The 27,297-nt window shown below is 38.2% G+C and overlaps 1 protein-coding gene across 2 annotated transcripts in view; it reads right to left on the bottom strand.

The window, feature by feature from the left end:
- Positions 1-27,297, bottom strand: part of MAP7 (microtubule associated protein 7) — a 159,052-nt gene that overhangs the window by 91,619 nt on the left and 40,136 nt on the right. Inside the window, exon 1 of one of the 2 annotated variants that reach the window (XM_061207675.1) lies at positions 521-818. The exons of the other annotated variant lie outside the window; for it this stretch is intronic. Coding sequence (XP_061063658.1) covers positions 521-542 — 22 coding nt within the window. The 5' untranslated portion in view covers positions 543-818. Of the gene's footprint in view, positions 1-520; positions 819-27,297 lie in introns of those variants that run through there. 2 annotated transcript variants of the gene reach the window in all.

Below are 27,297 nucleotides of genomic sequence, written 5' to 3'. Positions count from 1 at the left end.
TTCTCAAAATCTTCATGATCTGATCCAGATACAAATATTAAGAGCAATAAGAAATTATCAATAAATTATGTGCTAAAATGTTCTTTGGACAGCGGCGCAATTGTGGGTAAAGCCTGCTACTGCTACATCCAGCACTCAAGGAGACCCTAGGAGTTGTTTCAGGGCTTGCACATTGTTTTTTTGCCAAAATAAAAAAAGTGGGAACACGGAAGATGGAGAATAATATGGTTTGCCTTGAATTTTCATAGAAGCTATCACATGGCTGCAGGACAATGAAGTATAAATCCATCATCTATAGATCACAACAAAGATTGTTTCATTTAATTAAAATTCCACTTCTTTTTCTTAGAACATTAAAACCAAGTCCCTCCCCCCAAAACAAAAGGATTTATTAAAAGATTTCCTACTCTGTACTTTCACCCTGTTAAGTGTTAATTTGTCAAAACTGGTTTAAAGATTGCCTGACTCCTGCCTTGCCTTATTAAGAGTTTCAAAACACATTTTGAGCCCAAGAACTTACAGGCCAGCTTAGTGTCTTCCATCCTAAAATTCTTCTTTCTTGAATATGCTGCAACATATTCTATCTTCCTGATTTGAGTTCCTCAGCCGGGCAAAGACCAAGCCATCAGCGAAGAGGCCGTTTAATCATCCCAAGTATCATCTCTCACACGGCTCAAGGTACACGCAGGAGGAAGGCAAAAGAGTGAGGAGACATACGACTCTACAGCCACTGTTTCTAAACAGTAACCTTGTTCACTGAACCAAGTAAAAACTGAGAAAGGCTTCTGTTCAAAAGAGCCAGTGAAGCTCAAATGGGTGTGGGCTGGGAGCAGCGGAGGCCTTTCCTGGTTAAGAAATGGTTGTTAAACACCAGTTCAATCTCAGGGATTCAAACTCAGCTGGGGCCCCAAACAGGATATGCATTAAACACATTAGAACAACTGTTTACCAAGATTATCTAAATGTTATTTACTGTTTTTCCAGATTCTTCGGCCTTTTGGTTTCCTGATGTATTAACAATGGCATTTAAAACCCTGAAGATTATGGCTCATTTTGTTCCCATACCAAATGCATGTGAAAGAGGCCGTCGTTCAGAATCAGTCAAGCAGAGAGACCTCTGTGCTTTCACTCCCTTCACTGAGGACATTCATGGAGCCGCTGAGAAACCACATGAAATGAAGTTTCGCTGCCCTTCAGAGGGTCCAAAAGATTGACTCGCTTTAGCAAGCTTTGAAAAATTCTGAAGGTCTCCAGAGAGAAGAGGAAGAATAAATATAAACACTAAAGTTTTAGAGATTATTTCTGGATAAATTAAATATAGATCCTCAGAATTTTTTTCTTTTAGCCAGTGATGAATTGCATTATAAATTTCGAATTCAACATTTCTATCACCATTTTACCTTAGGCATGTCTTTAAAAGGACTTTTTGTCTAGGAGCACAGAGGGGAAACTGAGGAAAAAGGATCCAGTCCTCACTGTGCCTTTAGAGAATTTTAAAATGTGACATGGGAGCCAGAATACTTTGCTTAAAACCAATGAATTTAATGAGTTTGGATGATCAGTGGGCCCAATCTGGAAAGGAAATACACTGTTTAGAAGAAAATAAGTCATTTCAAGCCTCTCTGAGTAGTAGGACTTGACCCAGTAAAGAGACTGGATGCATGGGATTTCTAAGATGTAAGAATTCAAGCACCAACACATATGTATATGGAATCTAAAAAAAAAAAAAAAAATGGTCATGAAGAACCTAGGGGCAAGACGGGAATAAAGACACAGACCTACTAGAGAATGGACTTGAGGATATGGGGAGGGGGAAGGGTAAGCTGGGACAAAGTGAGAGAGTGGCATGGACATATATACACTACCAAATGTAAAATAGATAGCTAGTGGGAAGCAGCCGCATAGCACAGGGAGATCAGCTCAGTGCTTTGTGACCACCTAGAGGGGTGGGATAGGGAGGGTGGGAGGGAGACGCAAGAGGGAGGAGATATGGGGATATATGTATATGTATAGCTGATTCACTTTGTTATAAAGCAAAAACACATCACTGTAAAGCAATTATACTCCAATAAAGATGTTAAAAAAAAAAAAAAAGAATTCAAGCACCCCCTAGACTTGGCAATTAACCTCTTTTAATGCCCTTGGAACTAAAGACTGCTTAGTAGGAGCCAGTGGAATGCCAGCTGCAGCCAGCACCATCCCACCACCTCCAGAGGCCCAGCATCACAGCTGCCTAAGTACCATCATTCCCACCCATCAGTTGCTTACATTTTCAAAAGCAGCCTGTATAAATACAGACAGTATCTCTAGTGCAGGGGTTCTCAGCCTTGGTTCTATTGACCTTGAGCCGGGATAATTCTTTGTTGTGGATGGCAGGGGAGGGGATGGGGCTTTCCCGTGCATTGTAGGAAGTTCAGCAGCATCCCTAGCCTCCACCTGCTGTCTCAAATAGCACTGCCTACACATACTCCCCTCCCTACAGTTGAGACCATTAAGAAAGTGTCTTTGGACATCGCCAAAGACAATTGGGGTGGGGATGGGGCAAAATTACTTCTGGGTTAAAAAAAAATTTCAGCTCTAGTGGCTCCAAATCCTTCTCCTCTTGCTTGCCCTTCAAGCAGGGCTAGTGTGGCAGGGAGGCTGGATAGCAGGGCCTCGTCCCAAGGTGGGGGAAACAGACTTAAAGTGCTTCCAATCGCTCTGTCGTTCTGTTTTGTTGTTTGTTTTTGTTTTCTTGTTGTTTTTCTTCCCCAGAGACCTTATTGCCGCAAAGAGGGACACGGAACTGACTCTACGGGAAACGGAGGTCAAGGTTCACAATGCTGGGACTGGAGGTCATAAACATGCCTACATATTTCTCTGTGCTCACGTTTGGTACAATGGCTGGGATATGATTAATACTCAAGTATTGCCTAAATGTCTGAAGAAGTAGAAGAATTCTCCAGTTCTGCCCAATTAAAGCAATGAAATGCATGACACAGGATAAGTGCTAGCCAAAGAAATATGTTGGCTATTAATTTCAGGAATTTTTGAGGCATGTTATTAAAATATCAACCTATTCCCACAATTCCACACCTGTATATTCAGTAGGGCTCCATAAGTGTTAGAACCAATACTCTGAATTATCTCACAGCTCATTTAAACAGAGCAAAGATAGGAACCATGAATTTATCAAACAAAAAATAACTCTTATTAGCAAATTTAAAAAAATCCTTTCATTCCCTCCCTCGGAATCTTTATATTCTTACTTCAGACTCAAATGTAACTAGCTCAGTTATCTATCTCGCAGCTCACTGAAGATTAGAGGCACCCAGTTTTGAGGGGACAGGGGGGTGTTATGAGAATCTCCTAACTGTTCTGTGGCCGTCCAAATCCTGACCTCCAAGACCCAGTCATCAACACAGCTACGATGTTTCTAGAACACAAATCTGATCATGTAACTTCTTTGAATGCCTACGTCTTCTTGGCTCTTCATGGTCTCACAGTTGCTTCTCTCACCTCACCTCCGTAGTACCTGCTGCCTGTCTGCTTCGCATTCTCCTCTCTGGCCTTACAGAGGACAGCATTCGGCTGCGTTCTGCTGCACTCAGCCCTCCTCTCCCCATCAGTCGTGTACATGCTGCCACTACTTGAAGATTACTCTCCTCCCTTCATCTGACTAACTCCCACAAGACTTCTCTCCCTACCTGCCACCCACTCCTCAGGAAGTCTCCACGCTGCCTCTCCTGATGTGGACCCACCCCTCCACGCTGTGATCAGATGGGTGCCTATCTGAGGGTTATAGATACGAAAGAGAAGGGCTAGTGGGAAAAAAAATCTGCCTTCTCAAGTACAGACTGCTATAGGAAATAATAAATATAATAGCTTAAACTTGTTGACTGCCTGTTATGTCAGACATTACTCTAATGACCTATCCACGTAGGAATTGGTCTGACCTCACAAACCACCCTATTATTCTAATTTTACCGATGAGGAAACTCAGATATACAGAGTAGAGTAACTTGGGGAAGCTAGTAAGTGGCAGACTCTCAATCCCCACACTGTGCTCTACTGCAGCATCTGCCCTCCAACTAGGTGACTTCTCACTTCTGAGCACCCAGGAAGCGTCAGGCCAGTGTCGCCTGCTGATGGGAAACGACTGGTACCACAAGGAGAGAAGACAGGCGGGGAGAGACAGGAGATGACACGGTGGAGACAGTGCCCCACTCACCCCTTAGGAACAACAGTGTGTAACTGAACGGTGGTGCATTCATCCAGAAAAACAGCTGAATGCTAACAAGAGAGGAAAGAGAATAGAGGGTTTTGTTATGTGACAAGTGGCTCAAGGAGATTTCTATGTCCCAGTGCATGGAGCGGTGAGTACCGTCAATGATGTGTCATCTGAAACTGTAGCTGCACAGTAAGGATCTTAGAAAGAGGCGCATTTCTAACTATATGCATCATTGTTGTTACTTTCTCAAGATTAAGGCCTCTGCTTCTCAGTCCAATTTTTGGTTTCATTTTCAATATCCAGCAAAACTTTCAATGCAGAATTCTGGCAGGTGGATGAAGGCTGAACTGATGGGTTATCATTCAGACTTCCGGGACTGGAAATCACTTTGAAAACATAGTAAGTTTTAAAAATACATACATAAATCCTGAGAAATTAAGGGGAAATGAATTTGTTTATTAAACCTAAATTATATCATCCTTAACAAATATGAAATATAAATATTTTTTAATGGGAGCTGGTGAATTATAAACTTGACAGAGCAGTTGTAGAACTCTGAGGAATCCACCTTCTCCCCTTTTGTGTGCTCATTCATTACCTGCTCACTGACTGTCTGCTTTGCTCACAGGCCTCCTAAAACTGCTCTGTGGCTGAGATGATGATTCATCAGCTCTTTACTCCATTCTGAGTCCCACTATGAACGTGAAAACTGCAGAGGCCCTCATCTTGACAGGGCAGCTCTTATCCATTAGCATTTTTCTCTTATCAAATCTGCTCATTTGCCACTCTGTTTCTTCCTTGTTCTTTTTTCTTTCCTATTTTTCTCTTTTAACTTTTGGCTACTAATAGAGAAACCAGTTCTTATAAAACAGGACCTTTTAAGCTGCAGCAAGAGTTCTATGAGATGATGAGATAGCTGGTAATGTTTCCACTTTTTTTTTTTTTTTTTTTTTTTAACAAAGCTTTATTCCACAGAGAATTGTGTGATCAGCTTTGTTTTGCACTCCTTACGGGGGGAGGTGTGTGTATATCTGTGCACATGTAAAAATGAACATATAAATATATGCATGAAGATCTAGTTCTATCAAATAACTGAAAGAACATGGATAGGCTAAGCCCTTGGACTAAAAAGATATTGCTCTTATAGTGTATTCTCATTATAAGAATTTAAAATGTTTACCTGCAGACTTTAATTTTTACAGAAAAAGAATCACATATACTGGATTTGATTACCACAGTTATCAAAACGGTGCAGTTTAAACTCTTGGTATTTTGTAGAATTTAGTGTTTAATATAAAACACTGGGACCATGGCTATTGCTATGTTAAGGGGCAAATGCTGAGAAATAGATTTCATTTATGTTTCATATTTAGTTATTGAAAAGTAAAAGCAGATTCATTTTAGAAAGGAACTTATGCTTTCTGCTGAAATTTTTAAAAGCTAAAAGTCACAAAGATTTGTTATACATAATTCATTAAAAGATTCAGTTCATCAGCTTATTATCCTCTGCAAATTGGTTTTGATCACGGCAGGTCTTAACTTGAAAACATCTGAACTGCTTCTAACCCCAGTGTCAATCTAGGAATACTGCAGCCTACCATTTTGTCCAGGACCCCTCTTTATCTTAGTTCTTGGTCTTTCCTTTTCCTCTGGGTTCAAAAAGTAGTAGGTGTAGCTTTAGGAGAATATTTGTTAATTTCAACCTTTATAAAGCAACTAGCACTCTGTTTTCCTTTCCTTCCCAATAGGTATCTTGGTCCATTCTCTTTTGCCTTTAGATTGTCCCCAGAGGCCACAATCTTTAAGATGCTGGAAAAGGAAGATTCTGCTTTTCAGCAGAAGATCAGAAGATTCAGCCCCCCATTTTATAGTACCTTGGACAGTGACAAAAGCTACAAGGGCTGGTTATTTATGAAAATGCACTCAATTCAGTTAAAAATGTACTCCACACATGATTGTTTTCTTTAGGGGAGTAAGTTATAACATGCTTGTCTGTTTCTCAAAATCCACATTTATATTACCCTGGCATCTTCCATGACCTCAAATTGCAGAAACAATTTTCCTTCATGTCAACACTTCACAGAAATGGCCAAAACTATACTTACCAAATGAACAAGAGATATTTTTATTTACATTGAAATCTTTTCCCTTCTAAATCTTTTCCCTTCGCTGTAATCAAACCTGCTCAATCCTCTTCCTACCCCACTGTAGGCATGTCACCAGTTATAACCAGTTTTCTGGTGGCACTTGTGAGGCACACTAGTTTAGGAATAATTACAATGAAGTTATTAAAAATTGCTATGCTTGAAGCAACAGTTCTCACTAAACATTTCAACAAAATCAAGTTGTCAAGTCTGGACTATTGGGGCTGAAACTGATAAAAAGGGTCAATTGCTTTTTTTCAGTGGAAAAAAATCTCTGCCAAAATTTTCTAAGCATTTTTTATGACTTCTCAAAGGTTTAAATGCCCACTTCCATGTGGGAAATTTGTAAACAAATATCATCTGAACTTTCCATCTTTTGCTGTCGATTCCTGCAAGTTAATTACAATGTATTTCAGAGGGGATTTCACTGACAGGGAGGATTAATGGGGTAGCCTGACAGCTGGAGTCCTGAGTTAGATCAGAAATTAAAATAAGGAACTTGACCTAATTTCAAAAGGGACGTTTGTTAATTTCCTCAACCCAAACCAGTGTAATCTTTCAAATGCCTAAGGTTTTACTGCAGGGAACTAAAATTATATATCCATATATGTAAGGAACTCTTGTAAAACACTTACAACTTTGACTTTAAAAAACACAATTTGATGTTTCCTTTTCCTTTTCTTGTAGAGTCGGCCTTCCCTATCTGCAGGTTCTATATCTGCGGACTCAACCAACCACACATAGAAAGTATTCCAAAAAAAAAAAAAAAGTCCAGAAAGTTCCAAAAAGCAAAACTTGAATTTGCCACACACTGTGCATTGTATTTACAACTATTTACTTAGCATTTACAATGTATTAGGCATTAGAAGTAATCAAAGATGATTTAAAGTATACAGAGAATGTGCTAGGTTATGCAAATATTACGCCATTTTATATAAGAAAATTGCATATCTGTGGATTTTGGTATCCCTGAAGGGGGGGGTGGTGGTGTCCTGGAACCAAGCCCCTGCAGATACTGAAGGACGACTGTATATTCCAGGCTATGAGCACTCACTCTTCTCTCCCAGCTACTACCCCCAGACATTACACGGTCCTCAGGAGTAATGAATGCCATAATGAAGTTGGGGAATGGAGGGAAGTAAAAACGTCAAGTGTGATATATCCAAAGTACAAATTCTTATCTTATAACCTAATTTACATGCATGACCAGACTCTAAGAGATCTATGGCACTGTGGCAAATCACTAGGAAACAAGAGCATTCAAGTTTTGTAGGGTTTTCTCCCATTAAACAGAATAGGGTTTAGCAGCCTACTTGACATATTGGGCAGACAGCCTAGGCTCAAACCAGCATCACCACTTTGTTTCCACCTTCAGGCTCCAAGCTGGTCTTACCACTGTCAGTCTCTCACCTTTAATTCCTGTGATCTGTCTGATTAGTCACCTTAAAAACCAGCTCCAGGAGCTCGTCATTCCCCTGCTCAAACACCTATCATGTCTCCCAGTTACCTGCCAAATTAAAGCACTGCAATGTGTTTCCACCGACTTTGAGAATTATTTTCCCACCACTCTCCCAGATATCCCATGTTTTTACAGAATGGATGCATTTGCTATTCCTTTTACATGCCTCACGATTTCCTTTCCTTTCCCTTTCCTTCTTTCTTTCCTTCCCACTCTTCTTCCCATGTGGAATGTCTCTTCAGTCATCTCTGTCAAATCCTCCAAATACTTCAACAAGCAAGGCAAATGCCCTCATCCTCCATGAAGTCTATCTTGATTCTCCCAAACAAAAGTGCTCGCCCCCTTCCTAAGCCACAAACACATCAATTATACTTCTCTAACAGCATTATCATTGGAGCAGAGTTATCAGACTCATCCATCTACCCCCTGAAAGGCTCTCTGGGTATAGTTGAAGCTCAAGAAACACACTAAATTGCAATGACCTAGCTTCTAGTATATGGGTCAATTTTCAGTGCTATTGGGGTGTATATTTCAAAAGATTCTAAATTAAATGATAAACATTAAGTGTAGAAAATAGAAAAAATAAATAAGTACAAAATATTTAAGATAAGCTGCAATGTCAAAATTCAGACATTACCACTGTTAACTTTTTAGTTATGTTCTTGCAGATTTTTTTTTTAATTTTACATATATGTAAAAAACCCAAAAATGAGCTTTTCATGTAACTCTGTCTTGGAATCTATTTTATACTCTGGACATCTTTCCAGGTCGACTATGTTTTCTCAATGTCATAAACAAGGTTGCCTATAGAGTTTCACAAAGCTTAACAATGTCTGAAGAATAAATTCTAGAATAGAATTGCTGAATCTTTGGTTAGGGATATTTTAAAATGTTTTTGAAATTTTAAGTGATATATTTCACCAAAGACAGCCTTTTCCACTGTATCCTCAGATAGTAGCAATACATTCACTCATTCATTTGTTATTTGACAAGTACCTGTGTGAGAATTACTACCTAACTGCGCTGCATATTCTCGTTAAAAACAAACAAAATACTTTTGGTATAGTATTTATAAAAGGTTGTAAGCATAAGTGATATAATTGAACCTACAAGGGGATTAGCATTTTTGGAGAAAGTACTAATAACAATTTAATATAAATACTGCCAGTACATTTTAGATCTAACAAAAGCATTTCTGTTGAAAATAGTAATTGCTCAAATTATAGCTATTACTATAAGTTACTATTAACTACTGAAAACAGGTCAACTTTGATTTATTGCTGGTCTTTAAATATTCTTTTAAATATAATAATAAATACACTGCTATAGACCATCATGTTGAAGCTCCTGGGATTTAAATAATCTGCTACAAAATTAATGAGCCAGAGTTTTGGTATAAAAAAATTATAATTACTATAAAAGGTATATGATAAAGCTGGTTTAGTTAATTTAATCTGGTACACACTATCAAAAGATCCTACTTTGCTTCTGTCACTAGCACCTAAGTGACATGAAGTCATTACTCTCTAGAGCTGCACTGTCCAATATAGTAGCCACCAGCCACGTGCAATTACTTAAATTAAAATTAAATCCAGTTCCTCAGTCACATTAGCTACAGGTTAAGTGCTCACTAGCCTCATGTGACCAGGAGCTGGCATATTAGATAGTGCAGATCTATAACAGTTCTACCATTGTAGATGTTCCAGGTTATCTCACTGTAAAATGAGGACACTGAAAGACATCATTTCTAAAGTAGCTTCTAGATCTAAATTCTAATGATTTTGTGGCTTAAGGTACTCTTCTGATTCCCTGAAAACTTCATGAAAATATTATATCTATAAAATCTTAAATTCATAGAATCACAGAATTTTAAAAATGGAAGTTTCTTTAAAAATCACCCTTTCATTTATTTCCTAATTTTTAACATGGAAAAAGCTGAAGTAGAGGACATAAAAGATTTGCCCAAGTTTTTAAGACTAGTGAACGGATGAGCAGAGCCAGAATCTACAATTCCTGATCTACTACTACTAATCCAGTGTTATTTCCATGGTGCAGCAGAGAAAAGGAAACAGTTACATTAAAAACAAAGGCCACTTAAATAAATAAGTAAAAAACAAACAAACAAGAAAACAAAAAACAAAGGCCACTGAGTATGTGCATATATTTCTTAGGGGTGTGTGTGTATATACCTATTTCACAGAGCTTGCCCTACTGACAGCCTAGTGGCAATGGTACTCCTGTAGCCATGAGCACAGCTAGCACCCAGATCTTGGATTATAAAGTATTACTTTCCACTCTGAGGAACCAGAGCTCCTGAAGAAATGGCTGATTCCAAGGCTGAGTCAAGGAAAGTACAAGATGAGTCTGTAACACCTTGTGCCAGAAAGTAAGGATGTGCTCAAAAAATAATGGAGATGCATAAAGGACACAGGGGCCAGCCTCAAAGAGATCCCACTGTCCAAATCTGGGACAGTTAGAGCATCAAAATAAATACAGAAAAGCATTATAATCTACAGAGTAAAATAAATATCCCTGAGTCCACACTAATATAAACAAGAGAAAGGAAAAGTTCTTCCTTACAGTAGAAAGCTAACTAATAAATGTAGAGGGAATGATGAATTAGAAAATCACTCTTTGGCAACCAACATAAGACTGATTGATTCAGGCAAGAATCATTGATGCTAAAACTAATAGGTGAATATATGAGGAAGAACAGAATATTTACATAGCCTCAAAGTATCTCCCCACAAGACACTTATTAATTACAAAACAAGATGAGTAACTTGATAGTGGAGAAACCTGGCAGACAGCACCTTAACAGAGTGATGGAGGATAATATCACCAGGAATGGGACCAAACAACATGTGACTCCTGATATGATACACTGAAGACAAAATATCACTCCTGTGGCATTCTTGCTGGAAGTATATAACCTAAATCCAATCATAAGGAAACATCAGGCAAACCCAATTTAAGAACATCCTGCAAAAATAACTGGCCTAAATGCTTAAAAAATGTCAGTATCATGAACTACAAAGAAAGGCTCAGAGAAGTGTTAAAGAGTAAAGAGACATGGTAACTAAACACAATGCCCAATCTTGAATTTTCTTTTGCTATAAAGGACATCACTGGAATAAGTGGTGAAATCTGAATAAGGTCTGTAGTTTAGATAACATTATCACTGATAGTGTTAATTTTGATAAATGTAATATGGTTATATAAAAGATAGTGCTTGTTTTTAAGAAGGGGAGAGAAAGAATTAAAAATAAATCTTCCAAAATGTTAACATTTGGGGAATCGGGGTTAAGGGCACATGGAAATTCTTAGTTGCAACTATTTTTGCAACTTTTCAGCTTTTCTATAGATCTGACGCTATGTGAGAAAAAAAAATTTTTTTAAACCATGGCCACTGAATCCCTATTTGTTATTGATATTGAAAAAAAATTAATCTAACTTTTGACTCCTTTACTCATAGGACCATTAATTAAAATTGGGAAAAACTGAATGTAAAACACACAAACATAAAAGTTTTCTAAAAATATGCTATAACATTTTCTCCAAATTAAAGTGTAAGATGTAAAGGAAAAGCAAGCATCTTACCTATTTTCTTCTCCATTCAAATTACAACTGTCTTGCTATAAAATGCAGAGGAAATACAAAAATCTATTCCTTTACATAGTGGCCCACCTTCAGGTATTTTTAAACTTTTTTATTTTTTTTTCAGAAGAAAAAAATCAATTTGATTTGACCAGATGGAAAAAAACTTTCATATGCTTAATGTTAAACTGGCCAAAAATAAATACAAAAATTGAGCAAAGAGCAATTTAAGGGTGAAACTAGCTGGCTTTGTGTGGCAGAAGGAAATGGAATCTGGCATCCGGAGCATCAGGAGATGAGCTGGGGGAATTTCAGGGAGCAATTTCCCCACACCATGCGTCAGTTGACTTGTATTCTTAGCTCAAGCTAAGCCTTGAAAGATCCAGCTCTACTAAATCAGCATTCCCCTCCCAGGACCAAGTTCAGCAGCTCAAACCAAATTAAAAGCTGTTGTTAAACACAAGCCAAACAGAAATGTTTTTCATACTTTTTTTCCCTAAAGTAAGATAAAAGCTAACTAAATAGTCTCTTAAGAAGTAAAATATCGTGATTTTGAATTAGGGAGTAAAAGCTACTTTAGTTGGATCCTAGCATAATTTACCATGTTAAGATTACCAGAGCCTTTTGTAATTGCAGGAAAGAATATCACTTTTCTCTCCCCATTTCCTTCTCTTCCCCAAGATGGTCATTTGGTATATATGGACTTATTTTTTTGCCAGCTAAATTATCAAATCTTAGACTGAATTTCTCTGCTTTCTTTACCAATAACTTGCACATGGAAACATTTGGGTTGAGGAGGCATTTTCTTAGTCTATTAGGTTATGTTTTACGTACATGGATGCTTGAAGAGAGATATTTATATACTTAGAAATACTGGGAAATAAAGAAGTTTAACTATGTTAAATGATTCTTTAATTGTTAATCATAATGATGATATTCTTAATCACTTATTCAAAAGCTTACACCGTGGCTAAAGAGTGTGTCCTGAGTGATGCTTCTCAAACTGGGGTTCTGATAGTAAATGCATTTGGAAAATGGAATGTATTTGTGTCTCATATTTTGCAGAATTACAACACATATCATTATATCAAATGTTTTGAGGAATCCCTTAGTAAGTGAGCAATTTAATAAGGGTCTCCCAAATTTACCTGACCAAAGACTTTTTTTGTGCGATATTTGTTAATCTGGGGTGGGTCTGGGTTATACTCTACAAATGCAATTACAGTGTTTAAAATATATATTAAAGGATTCTCTTCAAAAGACACACAAATAATATTGTTTCAACATATTTCTCTTAAAATGAAAACTATGTAGCAGTAAATTCTCTTTGTAGGTCAAATGTCCTGGGATAAGCATATTGATCGGGAATTTAGGGGAAATCAAATTTAGAGGTCACCTGGTTGTCTTAATAGAACATAACTAAACTTGATGACTTACTGATCAATCCTACTGAAGTTTTTTATTATTATTCTTTACAATACGAATCCATGATGCATTTTTACAGAGGGCAAGAATAGACGTTAAACTCCATTAGCAGGCTCCACAAGTCTGTTGTGGATGAACATTTTCTCCTCTTCCTAGAACCTTGTAAAACATCAAGTACATCTAATGGACCAATTAAAGTGATAAACCATCACGGCATGCTCACTGCTATATCCAAACAAGCCGTTCTAAGAACAAGTACAGCTGACTGCAAATGAAAATTCTCTCTAAATCCTGGATGTAGGAAAAACTGGGGCAGCTATCAGCTCAGTTCTCTAAAAGTCAATGAGAAAATCACCAAAAGTATGCAGAATTCCAGACGATATCTATGTTGGGGGGGGGGTGCAGAATCTGTAGGGAGAAGGAAGGAAAGGGAAAAAATTAGATCTGAATCCTTCATAAAGTACTTTATTATGAAGCAGGCAAAATCATGACCAACACCAGAATAGAAGCTCTCTCCTTGGAAGAACAAGGACAGGACAGAGGCCACCATACTAAGAGGCAGCAGCTGCCCCAGAAACAGAAGCGCTGCTGGTATGATAGCTGAGGTCTCCTTCACAGGCCTTTAAGTCTCCAAATAACGTGAATGTACCTACTTTGTTTTCAAATTAAATCCTCTGTAATAATTTCACTAATAGCAACCATATGGGAAGCATCTGTAGCTCTCCTCAATTCTAATTTTCATAGGCAGAAGAAACACCGACAAAAATAGTCCCACAGTCTGTCACGGAGCCACTGCAGGCTGACCTAGTTAGATGCAGCAGGCTGAGTGCCTCTGAGCTGGCTTAATCCTGCCCCAGCTTTGAGGCTGCGCTGTGCCCCAGAGCTCAGGCCTTAGAGTTCACCAGGTCTTCACCGTTCATGAGTTTAGAGTTGAGAGGTCATACTTTTTCGTCTCTGAAACCGTTTTAGTGTGGATCTGACTGAATCACCAACAGCCATGCCCAAATCAACTCTTTGAAATAGGGAGATTTCTGAAATCACCGTTTGCAAAGACCGTAACAAAGACTGAAACAAAAATCCATAACAATATTAAATTGCAAATGCTAAAATGGGAAAATATCTATAACATATGTGGCCAGAAAAAAGGTAGGTATCCTTTATTTATTAAAAAGAAAAAAAAACACTCCATTAGAAAATGTCACTAGAAATAAACATATAATTCACAAAAGGAAAATGCTAACAAGCATATAAGAATTGTTTAACATCAGTTATTAAATAAATGCAAATTAAAATAACATATCATTTCTTTGCTTATAAAATTGACAGAAATTTCAAATAAGAGGATATCTATTATAACTGTTTTAGAAGAATGTTTCAAAAATGTGTCTGACACTAAATGGAAAGAAAACAGTTTGTAAAACCACATACACAACGATATGACAAGTCTGTAAACACACACAAACACTAGAGTTTCTAAAGACTACACACACACACACACACACACACAAAATGTTAACATAGCTATATGTAGATGGTAGGATTACAGATGATTTAAAAATAAGTTTAATCCTTTTCTGCATTTTCTAAGTGTCTCACAATATTTATTACTTTTACTATCAGAAAAATGTATGTTACATTTAAAATATTTAGGCAGTAACTAGTAGGAGATGCCTGGAGACTATTTCTGTTCATGATTTTCTGTGCTCCAGTCATTAGTGATGGCAGAAGAGATGTTTGAATTTGGACCGCTAATATGGGTGCTCACTTCATATGCTAACGTGGAGAGCTGAAAGTCTTAAGATGCGTATTTATTCTGGGAAAAAGGCTTCCCCCAAAAACCAATCAAAAGAGGCAAGGCTTGTGGGAAAAGGGCAACTTACACTTATTTACTTTCACATTATGTTCATATTTAAATAATGATAGCATTTCAAAAAAGGCAAATTTCTGTAACTGATTTCATTTTCAACATCCCTTTTTAAAGTCTTAAGTAGTTTCTAGATAATATTCCTGTACAAGCTTTTCTACTTTGGAGAAAAACCATATGCTGAGTAATAATTTCTCTCACGTTTTTATTCACTTTTTAAAATTCAAAAGATAGTCTTTTTAGAAAGATTCATCTTTGGTATCATCAAATGTAGCGAAAGCAAACAATATAATTTTACATTTATTTTGCCTATAGGATCTATTCCCCCAAAATGATTATCATTAACATAAAATCCTAGTTTGTTCTTAATATAGAATATAATAGTGTCCAGTCAAGCAACAAGTATTTATTGGTTCTTGCTATGTGTCATGTTAGGCACTTAAGTTCGTACGTGCTTTGACAAAAATAATATATTGCATATGGAAACACATGCAATATAAGTTAGGGATTTTAAAATTTTAGACATGACCTATGTCAATCCCCACACAGCCCATGCTTACATTCACCACCCCTCTATTTTTACAACTTTTTTTCAGATTTCTGATTTTAATAGGAACAGACTCTAATAGGTGCTAATCTCCCTGAACAACATCAAAAGTGATTCCAAATTAAGGCCATTTCTCTCCCTTCTAAGGGTAAACTGGTTGTATTTTTTTCATGAAATTTCAGAATTCATCCCCCAACCCATGGCAGGGTGGATGTGGAAATCAAAGCATGTCATACTGACAGGTAAAGAATTGCATAAATTCATTTATATCCTGAAAAGCAACTCACAAATCTTCAAATAGAAAAAGGCATGTTTCTTTAAGCTGGTATTAACCAGAAAATACCTGATTAACATCTGCCCTTTTATCCCTAACGTTAATGATTCTGTCCTTTTCTCCTCCATTTTTGCCTAAGTCTATATCTCCATTTTACCCCTTCATGCTATTCATTTCATTTGGCAACAGTATACTCTGGAGAATTTCTGGGTCATTCCAACGCTCTGTAACATCAGCGTTCTTCTACTGGGGACCTCGATGACCCTGAAGACAGATACCCATGGTATTCTCCTGTCTTCCACCATGAATGGATATAAATGCTTTTGTGTGACCAACTTAAAAACTGCCAGCACACTGGGAATGCCAAGGCAGACTAGGAGTGGTGACGGCATCCCAGCGGAACTTTCTGAGCACCTGTGGTGTTTAAGATTATGAGGGAAAGAATAAGCAATGGGTAGTGGTGGGCATAGGGAAGGGAGAATCATCTGGCAAGGCAAGAAAAATTAAAAACACTATAATAGAAAACCATATAGAATTTAAAGGACTGTAAAGAAAGCTATGGATATCAAGAGAAAAGCTGATCTGTGTGAAGCAAATTGTGATATTTAGTCAAACCTGAAATCTCAGGAGTTTCACATTTATTTGAGAATAACATGTGACTTAAAATGAAATACATGCCACCCTCAACTAAAATGGTGCATCCTTAACCAAAAGCCAGGTAAAGTGTAGTTCCCCCTGCGAATGCAATTTTCTAATCTGATGATTTTAAATCTATTTTCCATATTACAGTTGTGAAAACCTAGTCAGAGTTGCCAAGGCAACAACATTGCCCTTTATGAGAACAGCAAGCTCATAACACAAAACTTGCAGAAGCATCCATTATGGCACAGAGATTCACAAGACTCTTCTGAACTGGAGACAGCCAACAATGACATACGATTCCACTTCCATATATAATCGTTCTCATAAGCTGGCACAAGACAGACTTTGGTTAGTAAAAAGTAAAAAATCCTTCTCTATCTAAATGCAAAGTTACAAACAGCAAAGTACTCTAGCCATTAAGCCTTCAACAATCACATGCTGTAATTATTAATACTATAGTTATTCAGTTCTGCTTTCAAAATAGAAATGGCACAAGGAACCCGAAGAGCCAAGAATAGAACATAACTATGAACATTCAAGAACATCCCACTTAAATGCCATCAGGAAGATTTTCTTCAGCAGCTAGATAAAATTCTAATAATGTAATTTAGCTGTGTAAAATAAAAGATCCAAGGAAAAGCTACTTGATTATTCTTATAACTTTTGTTTTAATGATTCAAATATGCTAAATGATGTCATTAAGATATGGCAGGACCTCAATTAATTAAACTTTACCTTTGTATACTGCAAAAGGCAAACATGGCTAGTTCTAAGAAAAATGGAAAGTCTGTTACAGTGTTCACGCATTCTTCTCACACCTCATCATCCTGTTTTCAGATATCCAGTACCCTCCTTTCTCACTAACTCCCCACATCCAAACCACCAAAGTATCAAATGAGGTTTTTTTTTTTTTTCCTACCCACGCTTAATTATTGAGTTGATTACAATCCAATGTTACCAAGCATGGCATGGATTGTTTCTTTCAGATATTTGTATTCTACTTTTCTAACAGCTAAGCAAAAACTGTGTCCCTCAGACACATGATTTGAGGCATCAACAAACAGCATAATCTTTCAGGGTATGAGTCTGAATGTATCCTTTTGAGATAAGTGGGAAGCAGAAACTATGTGCCTCCCTCCCTCCCCAGATACCTACCTGTGCTGCTTGGAAGGTGAGCTGACCTTGGTACTTTGGCATATTCCTATCATCAGTGCTTTTAAAGACCTGGAGTCCCATCCTCTCCCACTGTGTCTGCCTGACAGGCCTCTGCCTGCAGACCCTCATTTTCTGCCTCTGTTGGGGAAGGTCATCTAGAAGACGGGATTGCCGGTTTGACCCGTGAGCTGGATTCAGGCATTTGGAGGCTGCTCACCCCCTCCCCTATCTTTGGAATGTACGTTCTGCTTGCCTTCCCCGAGTTAGAAGCTACCCAAGGACACAGCTTTGAGACAGTAATTGTGGTGTTGAGACTCTCTGGACTGTGCACGTGACTGAACCCAGTTAAAGCCTCTCCATAAACTTTTAAGATTCTGGCGGGAGGTCATGGAGACCCACACATCGTGTGGCAGCCTAAGACGAGCCTCATAAGTAAGTTCCCTTATTTATTAAACCTGCCAACTACCAATGTGTAGTGTTCTGCCTTTTTCTTGGGTCTTTCCTTGCCCTCTGTGTAAGGGGGCCAGCTTCAGATTTCACCTGGAAAGCTCCTGAGGAGGCTGTGACCCACCCACCCCTTGGGAGCATTTGCCTTCCCCCTATCCCCTGGCATCCCTCCTCCCTTCTCCCCAAACCACTCCTCTTTCTGATGCACACTTTATGCTTCAGAGACCTCAAGCATTACTGTAGTTAGGACTTTGTGATGTTTTTGAACCTTAATTCTTTTCTTTAGTCCTAGAAACTACCCTCCTGTGAAATTTTTGCCATTAATAACACTGTTTCTGAAAGTGAAAGGTATTAACTGTATAAATTCTCCTAGACTATACAGTGTGTCTTTAACAGGTAGTATTTTTTAATAAAAAGGCTTAAAATTACAGTGTAAGTGTCTGAAATTTAAACAGCTTTCCTTCACTATACTTTGTGTTAAGCTGAACAATGTGAAATTGTCATTTTAGGTAAAGAATGGTCAAAAATGGCAATTTCATATAGTTCAACTTAATACCTGAGCCAATTTATTATGCCAATGAGTTCAAGTGCCAAGATGAACAGTTTGTGCAAGACAGATGACAACCAGCAAGCCTCTTATTCCAGGGACAAGGCTGTGTACAACGAGTGACCTAGATTTCACACCCTGTGGTGCCTGCACCCAGTCTATTAAACGGTATCACTCAGTTTATCATGACAACAACTTCAGACTGTGGGCGGCCATTCCTCACACAACAACACAGATGAAGAAAAACAACCTGATGAGCACACTGTATTCCTGGCACAAGGTCAGCATCATCAACAAGCAAGGAACAAAGCCGAAGGATAAAATTAGAGATTTAATAACTCTCTCCTCTCTTTTCATATTTTTCTTTTAAAAGTCATTTTTATAATATGAGTCTAGCATCCATTTAGTGGGTTATATTGAATGGAAACCTGAGATTTAAATACTGAAATGAACCAAAAAGCAAATTCATCAAAATGATGCTCCTGTAATTTCCCCCCACATGATTGGCTGGCTCTGTTTGGCTTCACATTCTGATCTCAAAGAATGGCTTTAATGGGAAAACAGCAGAATAATCGTGCTGTAAATGCATTCCTTCTACACAAGAAATAACTACTTGAGAGGTTCTACATTACCAATCATTCATATTCAACATTCAACTAAATTGCTAGGGAAACGGGGGGGGGGGGGGGGAGGGGGGGTAGGCGGGGAGGAGGGAGAAGAGATCTTCTCTGTCTAGTTCCCCTACCCGCACTTATATTCCAATAGGAGATGGTGAGGACATATAAACAAATAGCTATAATGCAAGACACTGTGGAATTTACACACTACAGACAGTAAAGATAACACACATGCAATCATTTCCTTTAGGTTTTGGATCCAGTAATAGGAAACACAGTACCTCTAAGTCAGGAATTGCACCGAGTACCTTTACATAGACGACTAAGCATTCGTGAAGTTTATATTCATCTTCCTTTAAATTCCTGGAACCAGGTACTGCCCCACCTAATCTTTTGATGATGAAAAAAAAAAAAGGGAAATTATCTTTCAACTAACCATGGTTTGATGCAAATTAGTACATAAGATTCAAAGATACATATAACCCTCACTCTATTAGTTCTCCTTCTCTGAGAGTTTGGGAAAAGGCATTTATAGTTCTCTGCTGTCTGAGTTTTTTCATTTGAAAAATGGAAGATTTGTTCCGATCACTCAGTTATATCAGTAGGGATGAAAACATATGAGATAAATAATGGATTTAACTCATTTCAAAATTACACCGTTAAGGGCATTATCTCCATACAAGAAGTATGTAATAAAACAAAGGTAATGAAAATAAAATTACTCATCTTAATCTTGCTAGATGAACCTAAGACATTTTCCTGAAAACCAAAAAGACAAAGAGGAAATGTCAAATGATATTTTCATTCAAAGTATTCTCAGAGAGGATCAAGGGCAGTGGCTTACACCAAAGCCAGTTAGGGCACTATCAAGTAAATTACTTAATGTCTGTCTGCTTGGAAGAATTGCCACTGGACAGAAAGTAGTGTCCATTTACAGAATTTTGTCATGTAAAGTTCACGGATCTTATGTTCTAGGACCAAAAATTCTGTTAAAGATTGAAAAAGGTCTTTTGAATGAGATCATACAAAGCTTAATACTATTATACTTCATTGTGTTAAGAAGCACCCTGAACATGACCTTTATCTTCAACTTTTAAAAATAAACATTTGAATAAACAAGGCTAAGGGACTTTCTGCTGGTAAAACTTCACCCTTAAAAGTCACAATTCTACAATAACTATCTTAATAAAGTTTTGCAAAGTTATTTCTATGAAACATGTTCAAAATCCATACTGGGAGTATCCTCTTTCTCATTGGATTCAGTTATTTTCCAAAACTCTGAAACACGTGACATGAGGGCTTTGCTGCAGAAGGGTGCTAATCCCGTCTTCCCCATCGGTGGCTGTACCTCCCTGTGCGTCTAAGAAGGGCACTGGACTCAGTCTAGCATCCCACAGCATTCTATAGCGAGCTCTACTACTGTGATGCTATTATTTGCGTTTCAGACTCCATATTTATAAAATGGGGATGGTACAGCTTACCTACCTCTCAGGTTATAACTAGTAAAATTTTTAGAGTTCTTAATACCTTACCATTTTTTATTTGTAAGGTATAAAACCACTTTAAGAGGCTGCTTTCCATGACATTGAAGAGAACTGGAGATAGGGTATCTTAGCATAATAGGCAATCAACATCTGTTGGTCTGAATTGGGAGAACCAAGCAGGCTGAGGTGGATGCCTTCAGTCTCGCAGCCAACCTCAAAATAGACTGTTGCTTAGGAAACAGAAAAGGGAAACGTGAGGATTTGCCATAAGAAAGGCTGCATTCATAGCGCTTGATATACAATAGCAAAATTAGAATCCTGACAGATTTAGTAAGAGATTTGGTGGCAGTTGTAATATTGAGCCTTTATTTTATTGTGAAAACTGAGTTGATATACTCAGTGATTTTAGGAGACACGTTATTTCAGCAGACATGTTTTACTTATATTGTCCTTGGGGGAAAATACATGGTTTTCTGAAGGAGAAATCTCTGACTAAATAGAAATATTTGCACAGAAAAACCCATTGTTGAAAAATCCTATAGTTGCACAATAAACTACTGTACTTAATGCCCTGACCTATAAACTTAAAAATGGTTAATATGGCAAATTTTATGTTATGTGTATTTTACCACAATTAAAAAAAAATCCTTAGTCACTATCCTCTCTCTAGTAAGTCTCATGAACACCAAGGCTACAACTAATGCATAGAGTCCCCTCATTGTTGAGTCATGTTTACATTTGATAAAAGTTCTACTGGCACGAGAAAAACTAGAAAAAAAGTAGTCAAGAGATAAGATGTTTCTATCTTTAAAGAGTAGGCCTAGAAAACAAAACTTGAGGCTGTTGACAACTTCACATTGTCAAATCAGTGGACAGAATATTTCCTTGAGAGTCTCTGGATTCAGTAATATGGAACAAGCATTTCCAGATCAGGACCATCCTAGTGTCCATGGAGACCACAATGCAAGGTCACCTCACACACACAAACACACATGGCTACCTCATGTACACACACACGAGCAGAGAAATGAGAAAAGCATAACAGCTCATTTTATAAAGCTGAGATCATCACTGAAGCTTCATATACAGCAGCATCAACCTGATCAAAACATAAAGCCATTTGGCCTAGCAAAAGCTCTATTTGGCCCTAGAAATTACATTGACTCTTTATATTTATCACTGTTGCTTATCTTCTACACAGAGCCAGCTTTTTCTACCCTCCCTAGATCTCTAAGACCCTAAAAGCTTGAGCATTGTAGAAAATTAAATTCAAGAATCCCCCAAGGACTGGAGAAGGACATTATTTAGGTCCATTACCTGACTTATTCCAGAAAAGTGGTTTCTAAAGTGTTTGTGCCACAGCTTTCTCTAAGAGAAGTCCATGAACTCCAAATTTCCTTAGAAAAATGCACACCCAAACAATCGTGTGTGGACTATTCCAATTTCGTCATAGCCCACCTAAGCTCATTTTTGAGCTCCTGTCCTCCAGATCCTGGGTTTAAATATATAAGCTTATCTTCATGACCAGTGAGAAGTGTATGTGAGATTTTATATATGTATATGCATAAATATACACACACACACATCCATATATATACCCTTACATACACACAAAAAATGTATTCCTGATTGGTACATCAACCTTTCTTAGAAATGTTCTTTCTACTGGGATTTGTATAGGTCTACATGTCCAAAGTGTGAAAAAGGACAGGCATTTGGATATAATCTATAGATATCTATACATACCTAAATTAAAATCTATTTGCTAGAAAATGACAGTTTCAAGTTTACCTCAACATTGTCTTTAAGAATCACACATCTTGAATTTTTCCCTTGGATTTTATTTATAAGGATCAAAAAGTATTGTTATACTTAACAATAAGCTATAACAGTTTAAATGTTTCTTATGCTACAAACTGTAAAGGGCATAACTTACATCCCCAAACCATGCATTATTGACAGATATACTTCTTTTGTCACATGAACACTCTCTCCCTACCCCAGAGGTGAGGCCAAGAGGAAATTAACGGCTCACGAAAAGTTGGCTTTTTTCCCTTCAAAGGAAGAAATATGCTGATGATGTGTTTCATGACTCAGGCTTTGGCAGGGTGGGGCATTATTTAAGCTCCCTCATAGTAGCAGCTCCTAATTACTTGCGGTGGAAGAGAACAGAAGCTGAGTTGTCACAAAAGGAGAGACAATAAGCGTCCTCTAACGTGTCCTTCATTCCACTGTCATGCAACAAATAAATGGGTAGAACAAATTTCACAAAACTACATTAATTCAATAAACAATGAGAAAAAGTTTTACTATTTGTCAATGTCATGTTTCTCTGAGTCTCTTAATTTTTGCCTGGGAATACAATTCCTCAAGACCTCACCAATTTTCATGTATACGAGTTATCTCCAACATATGAATAGGGCATTTAACTGGAATTTAGAAAATAGTTCCCCCACAGAAACAATATTATATATGTTAACTCAGCTCCTAGGCTGATCTGCTAAAGCCCACAATCTAACCTACAATCTAAAGCTGAGAAGAACCTTCAGTGCTGCCACGGAGGAGTATTTCCATGGGCTGGAGTTTCAACCTGGAACACAGCTCCCCCCTGCTGTAAGAAGACAGAACTTTCCTTACTTCCAAACAATAGCTGAGGCCGTCAGAACCTATGTAAGGAGGGAGGGCCTGGTTCCTTGAAGGAAGGGATTGTGAAACCACCAGGGCTAAACTTTTTGGCCAAGTAGCCTCTGGAAAACTATCTCAGGGCTAGCCCCTTTCTGGTCTTGTAACCAACGCCCAAACATCAACCTTATCTTTCAAATATAATAATAATAGCTACTAGTTACTGAGCCCTTAAAATTTCTATGAACAATCCCCAATCTTTATGCAAATTTATAAGTGCTCTTAATCACATGTTTTACTTAAGAACACTGGGTTTCAGAGGTTATAGGGCATTGTCAGATGTCACAAAGTGAAGCAATGAGCCAAAATTCAAATCTAGATCTAGCTGTTTCTCACATAGTTCCAAAACCCAAGTGCTTCCCATCATATCAGTAAGTGTTGGAGAGGATTAAATGAAAAATTAGAGCATGCAGCCCAGATTCTGGCACATGGAAGGTGCTCACTAAACGTTTCCCTTTTCTCTCTGTCTCTTGGTTGGCATGATTCATTCTCCGTTAGAACCGATGGTTTCTTCTCTTCCTGACCTCTTCCCTAACCTCATGCTCTGTACTAAGTACTTGTCAGGGCAACTCAGTATTATAGGTTATAAATTTTTTTTCTCCCGTATCTTTTCACCCTTTCCTTTGTTTCACTGAGATCTCATAGGGTGATGGACTTTATTCTCTTCTTAGGTCACGTGTCCTTTTGAGAACCTCATAAAAGCTATAGATTTTCTCTCAGAAAAAAGATGCAGATAAGGACATATTCACACACTTTGTATATAATTTCACAGATCCATGAATCTTGAGGACCCTAGCAGTTTTAGGGAGTCCTTCTTAAGACACTATACCACCAAGAAAGAATTCTATATTCAGATTCTTCTACTCTAAAAGGGAAACATCCAAGAGCTGCAGAGTTCATCATCAGCATGGCAATGGGATGGGGAGAATAAATAGGGCCTTTATGTGAGGTAATGCATGCAACTGAGGACACTGGGAATGCTGGGATCTGCAGGGACAGGGAGATGGGAAGGAGAAACAGTTACAGCATTTATGCACTTTTCTTTCCCACTGACTTTGGTCAAGATAGTACATACAGTGGTTCTAGAATGAAATGAAATCTGGAGGGCTCTGTGTCTCTCAGGGTGCTCATGTGTATCTGTATCTATGTGAGCATGCTTATCTGTCCAGAGGAAATGGATGGAGAATGTTTGGAGGTCGGAAGGAGAAGGTAGAGCCCCAGACATGACTTAAGAGGAAATGGATTAGTGATGGAGGAGATACAAAGTTGGGTGAGCAGAGAGGCCCTACAAATCATCTGGTCACTTGTCTTGGGTAGTGGTACCTATAAGGAAATGTATATATAAACAACTTTATATAATTTGTATATACTCACATATTTTAAATTCTTTATAAAGAATTTAAATTCTATATAAAGAATTTAAAACGTGAACATATACAAACTATATAAATGCCTTTTGAAATCCACAGTTGTTTATATACAACTCTGCATGTGCATACACTGCATCTGCATATATGAATGTGCTAGAATTTGATCTCTACTTTGATCAAAGGACCTCATTTATTATATATGTTAATGAAAATGCATCCAAATAAAGATAAGGAACATTTGAAGTCATCTAGAATATCAAAGATAACATTTTAATCAGTTTGGAAAAGATTTATTTTGCAACTTCTGGCAAATATACATATGAATCTTTTCAGTCATTTATTTGCACAGCCCAGTTGAAGTTGGCTGTAATGATGTAGGCTGGATTTTCTCAATTACATGCTCCGAGGTGCCAAATATAAAATACAAACCTGCCGTTTAGTACATGTTTTAAAACAATGTATACATAAGCACACTCATAAATATATTCTGAAAAAAAATACACATCTGCATACAAACCTGAATTACTTCCCCACCAGTATTCCATATAAATCACACTCCTAGAAATGCATCTGGGGTCAGTGAACATTAGCAGCTGTGGCACTGTTACAACAGCAGCTCCTCGTGATCTGTAACTTGTGTCCAGGCTCTTCTGCAATCTGACTTTGCCACTCCTCGCACCAGGAGGTGGGGTCTCTTTCTCCACCCTTTGAATCTGAGCTAGCCTCCTGACATGTTTTGATCATGTACGTGGCAGAAGTGACTCTGTGTGACTTCCAAGATTAGAGCAGAAAAGGACTTGGACCTTTCGCTCTCCTGGAATGCTTCTCTGAGATCACTTAATAGGTCTAGCCTACTAGAGGACAAGAGGTCACATGGAGGAGAACCCAGGTGCCCTGGTGGAACACCACCCAGAATTCCAGGCAAGTGAGTGAGGTCATCATGGACCTTCCTGCCCAGCTGACCCTTGAGCTCAATGTAGCCCACGTGTGAGCCCAGGCAAAACCAGCCGAACTACCAAGCCAGCCCACAGAATTATCAGAAATAGTAAACTGCTATGGTTTTAAGCCATACATTTTGGAGTGGTTTGTTACACAGCCATGGTTAACTGATCCAGTAATATTAAGTGGAATTTGAATGCCAGTGTTATGTTGAGAAGCTCTAGTTCTTTTAGGCCAGGCCTAATGTTTTCAGCCTTTCAGTCTCTTTCCTTGGACCTGAAATGCCAGCTTGACTACATGGTGATGGTACACTAGGAGGTACTGGAGACTTCCAGGTGAGGGAAATAACCCTCTGGGCTGGTTTAAATGTCATACCTCCTGGAGGCTCAGAAATATAGATGACCTTTTGAGAGTCTTCCTGGACTTGCAAATTCTAAAAGCAAATTCACTTAAAAAAATGATATAACAAATTGAGAGGATTTTAGAAACTTCAAAATATATTGCTAATTATTCAGGAGCCTTACAATAAAGAAAAAGCCCAAAGTTATCCTCTAAAAATAGCTTATACTTGTAGAGAAAAATAACGGCAGCTAGCAAGCTGCCAGATAATGTCTGCTCTGTGTAAGGAACTCTGTTAAGGGTTGTAGTGGCCATCATGGCTCCCCCAACAGCACTCTAATCCTCCCTCACTGTATCCCCGCCCAGGTCCATGGCTGGGTTCTGACTGGCCTAAACCAAAGCAATCCTTGCCATCGTATTATTTTCAAGAGTAGTTAATACACAAAGAATACTGTAAAAATCAGAACATGTTATGGGCTGAATTGCATCCCGCACCCTCCCTCCAATTCATATGTTGAAGTCTTAACACCCAGTACCTCAGAATGTGACTGTGTTTGGAGATAGGGCCTTTAAAGAGGTAATTAAGGTAAAATGAAGTCATATGGGTGGATCCTAATTCAATAGGGCTGTGTCCTTCATAAGGAGATTAGGACACAGACAGGCAGAGGGAAGGCCATGTGAAAACAGAATAGACAGCCATCTACAAGTCAAGAATACAGGTCCTCAGAATCAACCAACCCTGCAGACACCTTGATCTTGGACTCCTAGCCTCCAGAACTTTAAGAAAATTAATTTCTGTTGTTTAAGCTACCCGGTCTGTAGAATTTTGTTATGACAGCCCTAGCAAACCAATACACAACACTTCCAGTTTAAGCGTTAGCAAACTCAGCTAAGGTGACAAATGATACAGAGGATTTGCAGGCATTCATAACTGACAGGCGCCAAAGTAGAAAAGGCTTCAGTTTGATTGGAAAATTCAGTAAGTCATCAGGAGAGTGGTTCCATTTCTCTGAGAATTTTTTAGCTCTGGTCTCCTCTTATGGCTAGCTTTGCCCTCAGGCTGGTCTCTCCTATGGCCAGCTGTAAGATGGCCAGCAGCTTTTAGGCTGCGAGAGTCCTTCACCTCCAAGGAGAAAGAGGGTCCACTAATCTCCTCTGGACATGTCATTTACATGAGGCCAATAAATCTCACTTGAAGTATCTTAACTAATATGGGGTTTCACAAGTATTCCCTCATTTAATCAAGAGATGCCTCTATGAGGTTAAGTTCTATTATCATCGCCATTTTACAGGGCTTAAGAAAAGCAAGGGTCAGAGGTTACATAACTTTCCTCAAGTTGTTCAGCTGATAATAGTAACAGAGCCAGAAGGGAACTCAGGGCTCTCCAATTTCACAGCTGATGCTTTCGATCATGACACTCATCTTTCCATGTACAGAGAAAGACCTAAACAGGGGTCAATAAACCTTTTCTGTAAAAGGCCAAGCAGGAAATATCTCAGGCTTCCAAGCTACATGAGAATGTCACATATTCTTTATGTTTTGTTGCTACAACCC

This window comes from Eubalaena glacialis, chromosome 12 (genome assembly GCF_028564815.1).
Source record: "Eubalaena glacialis isolate mEubGla1 chromosome 12, mEubGla1.1.hap2.+ XY, whole genome shotgun sequence".
Lineage (NCBI taxonomy): Eukaryota > Metazoa > Chordata > Mammalia > Artiodactyla > Balaenidae > Eubalaena > Eubalaena glacialis.
The sequence above is the reverse complement of the archived record's forward strand: the minus strand, read 5'-3'. Positions and strand labels throughout refer to the sequence as shown.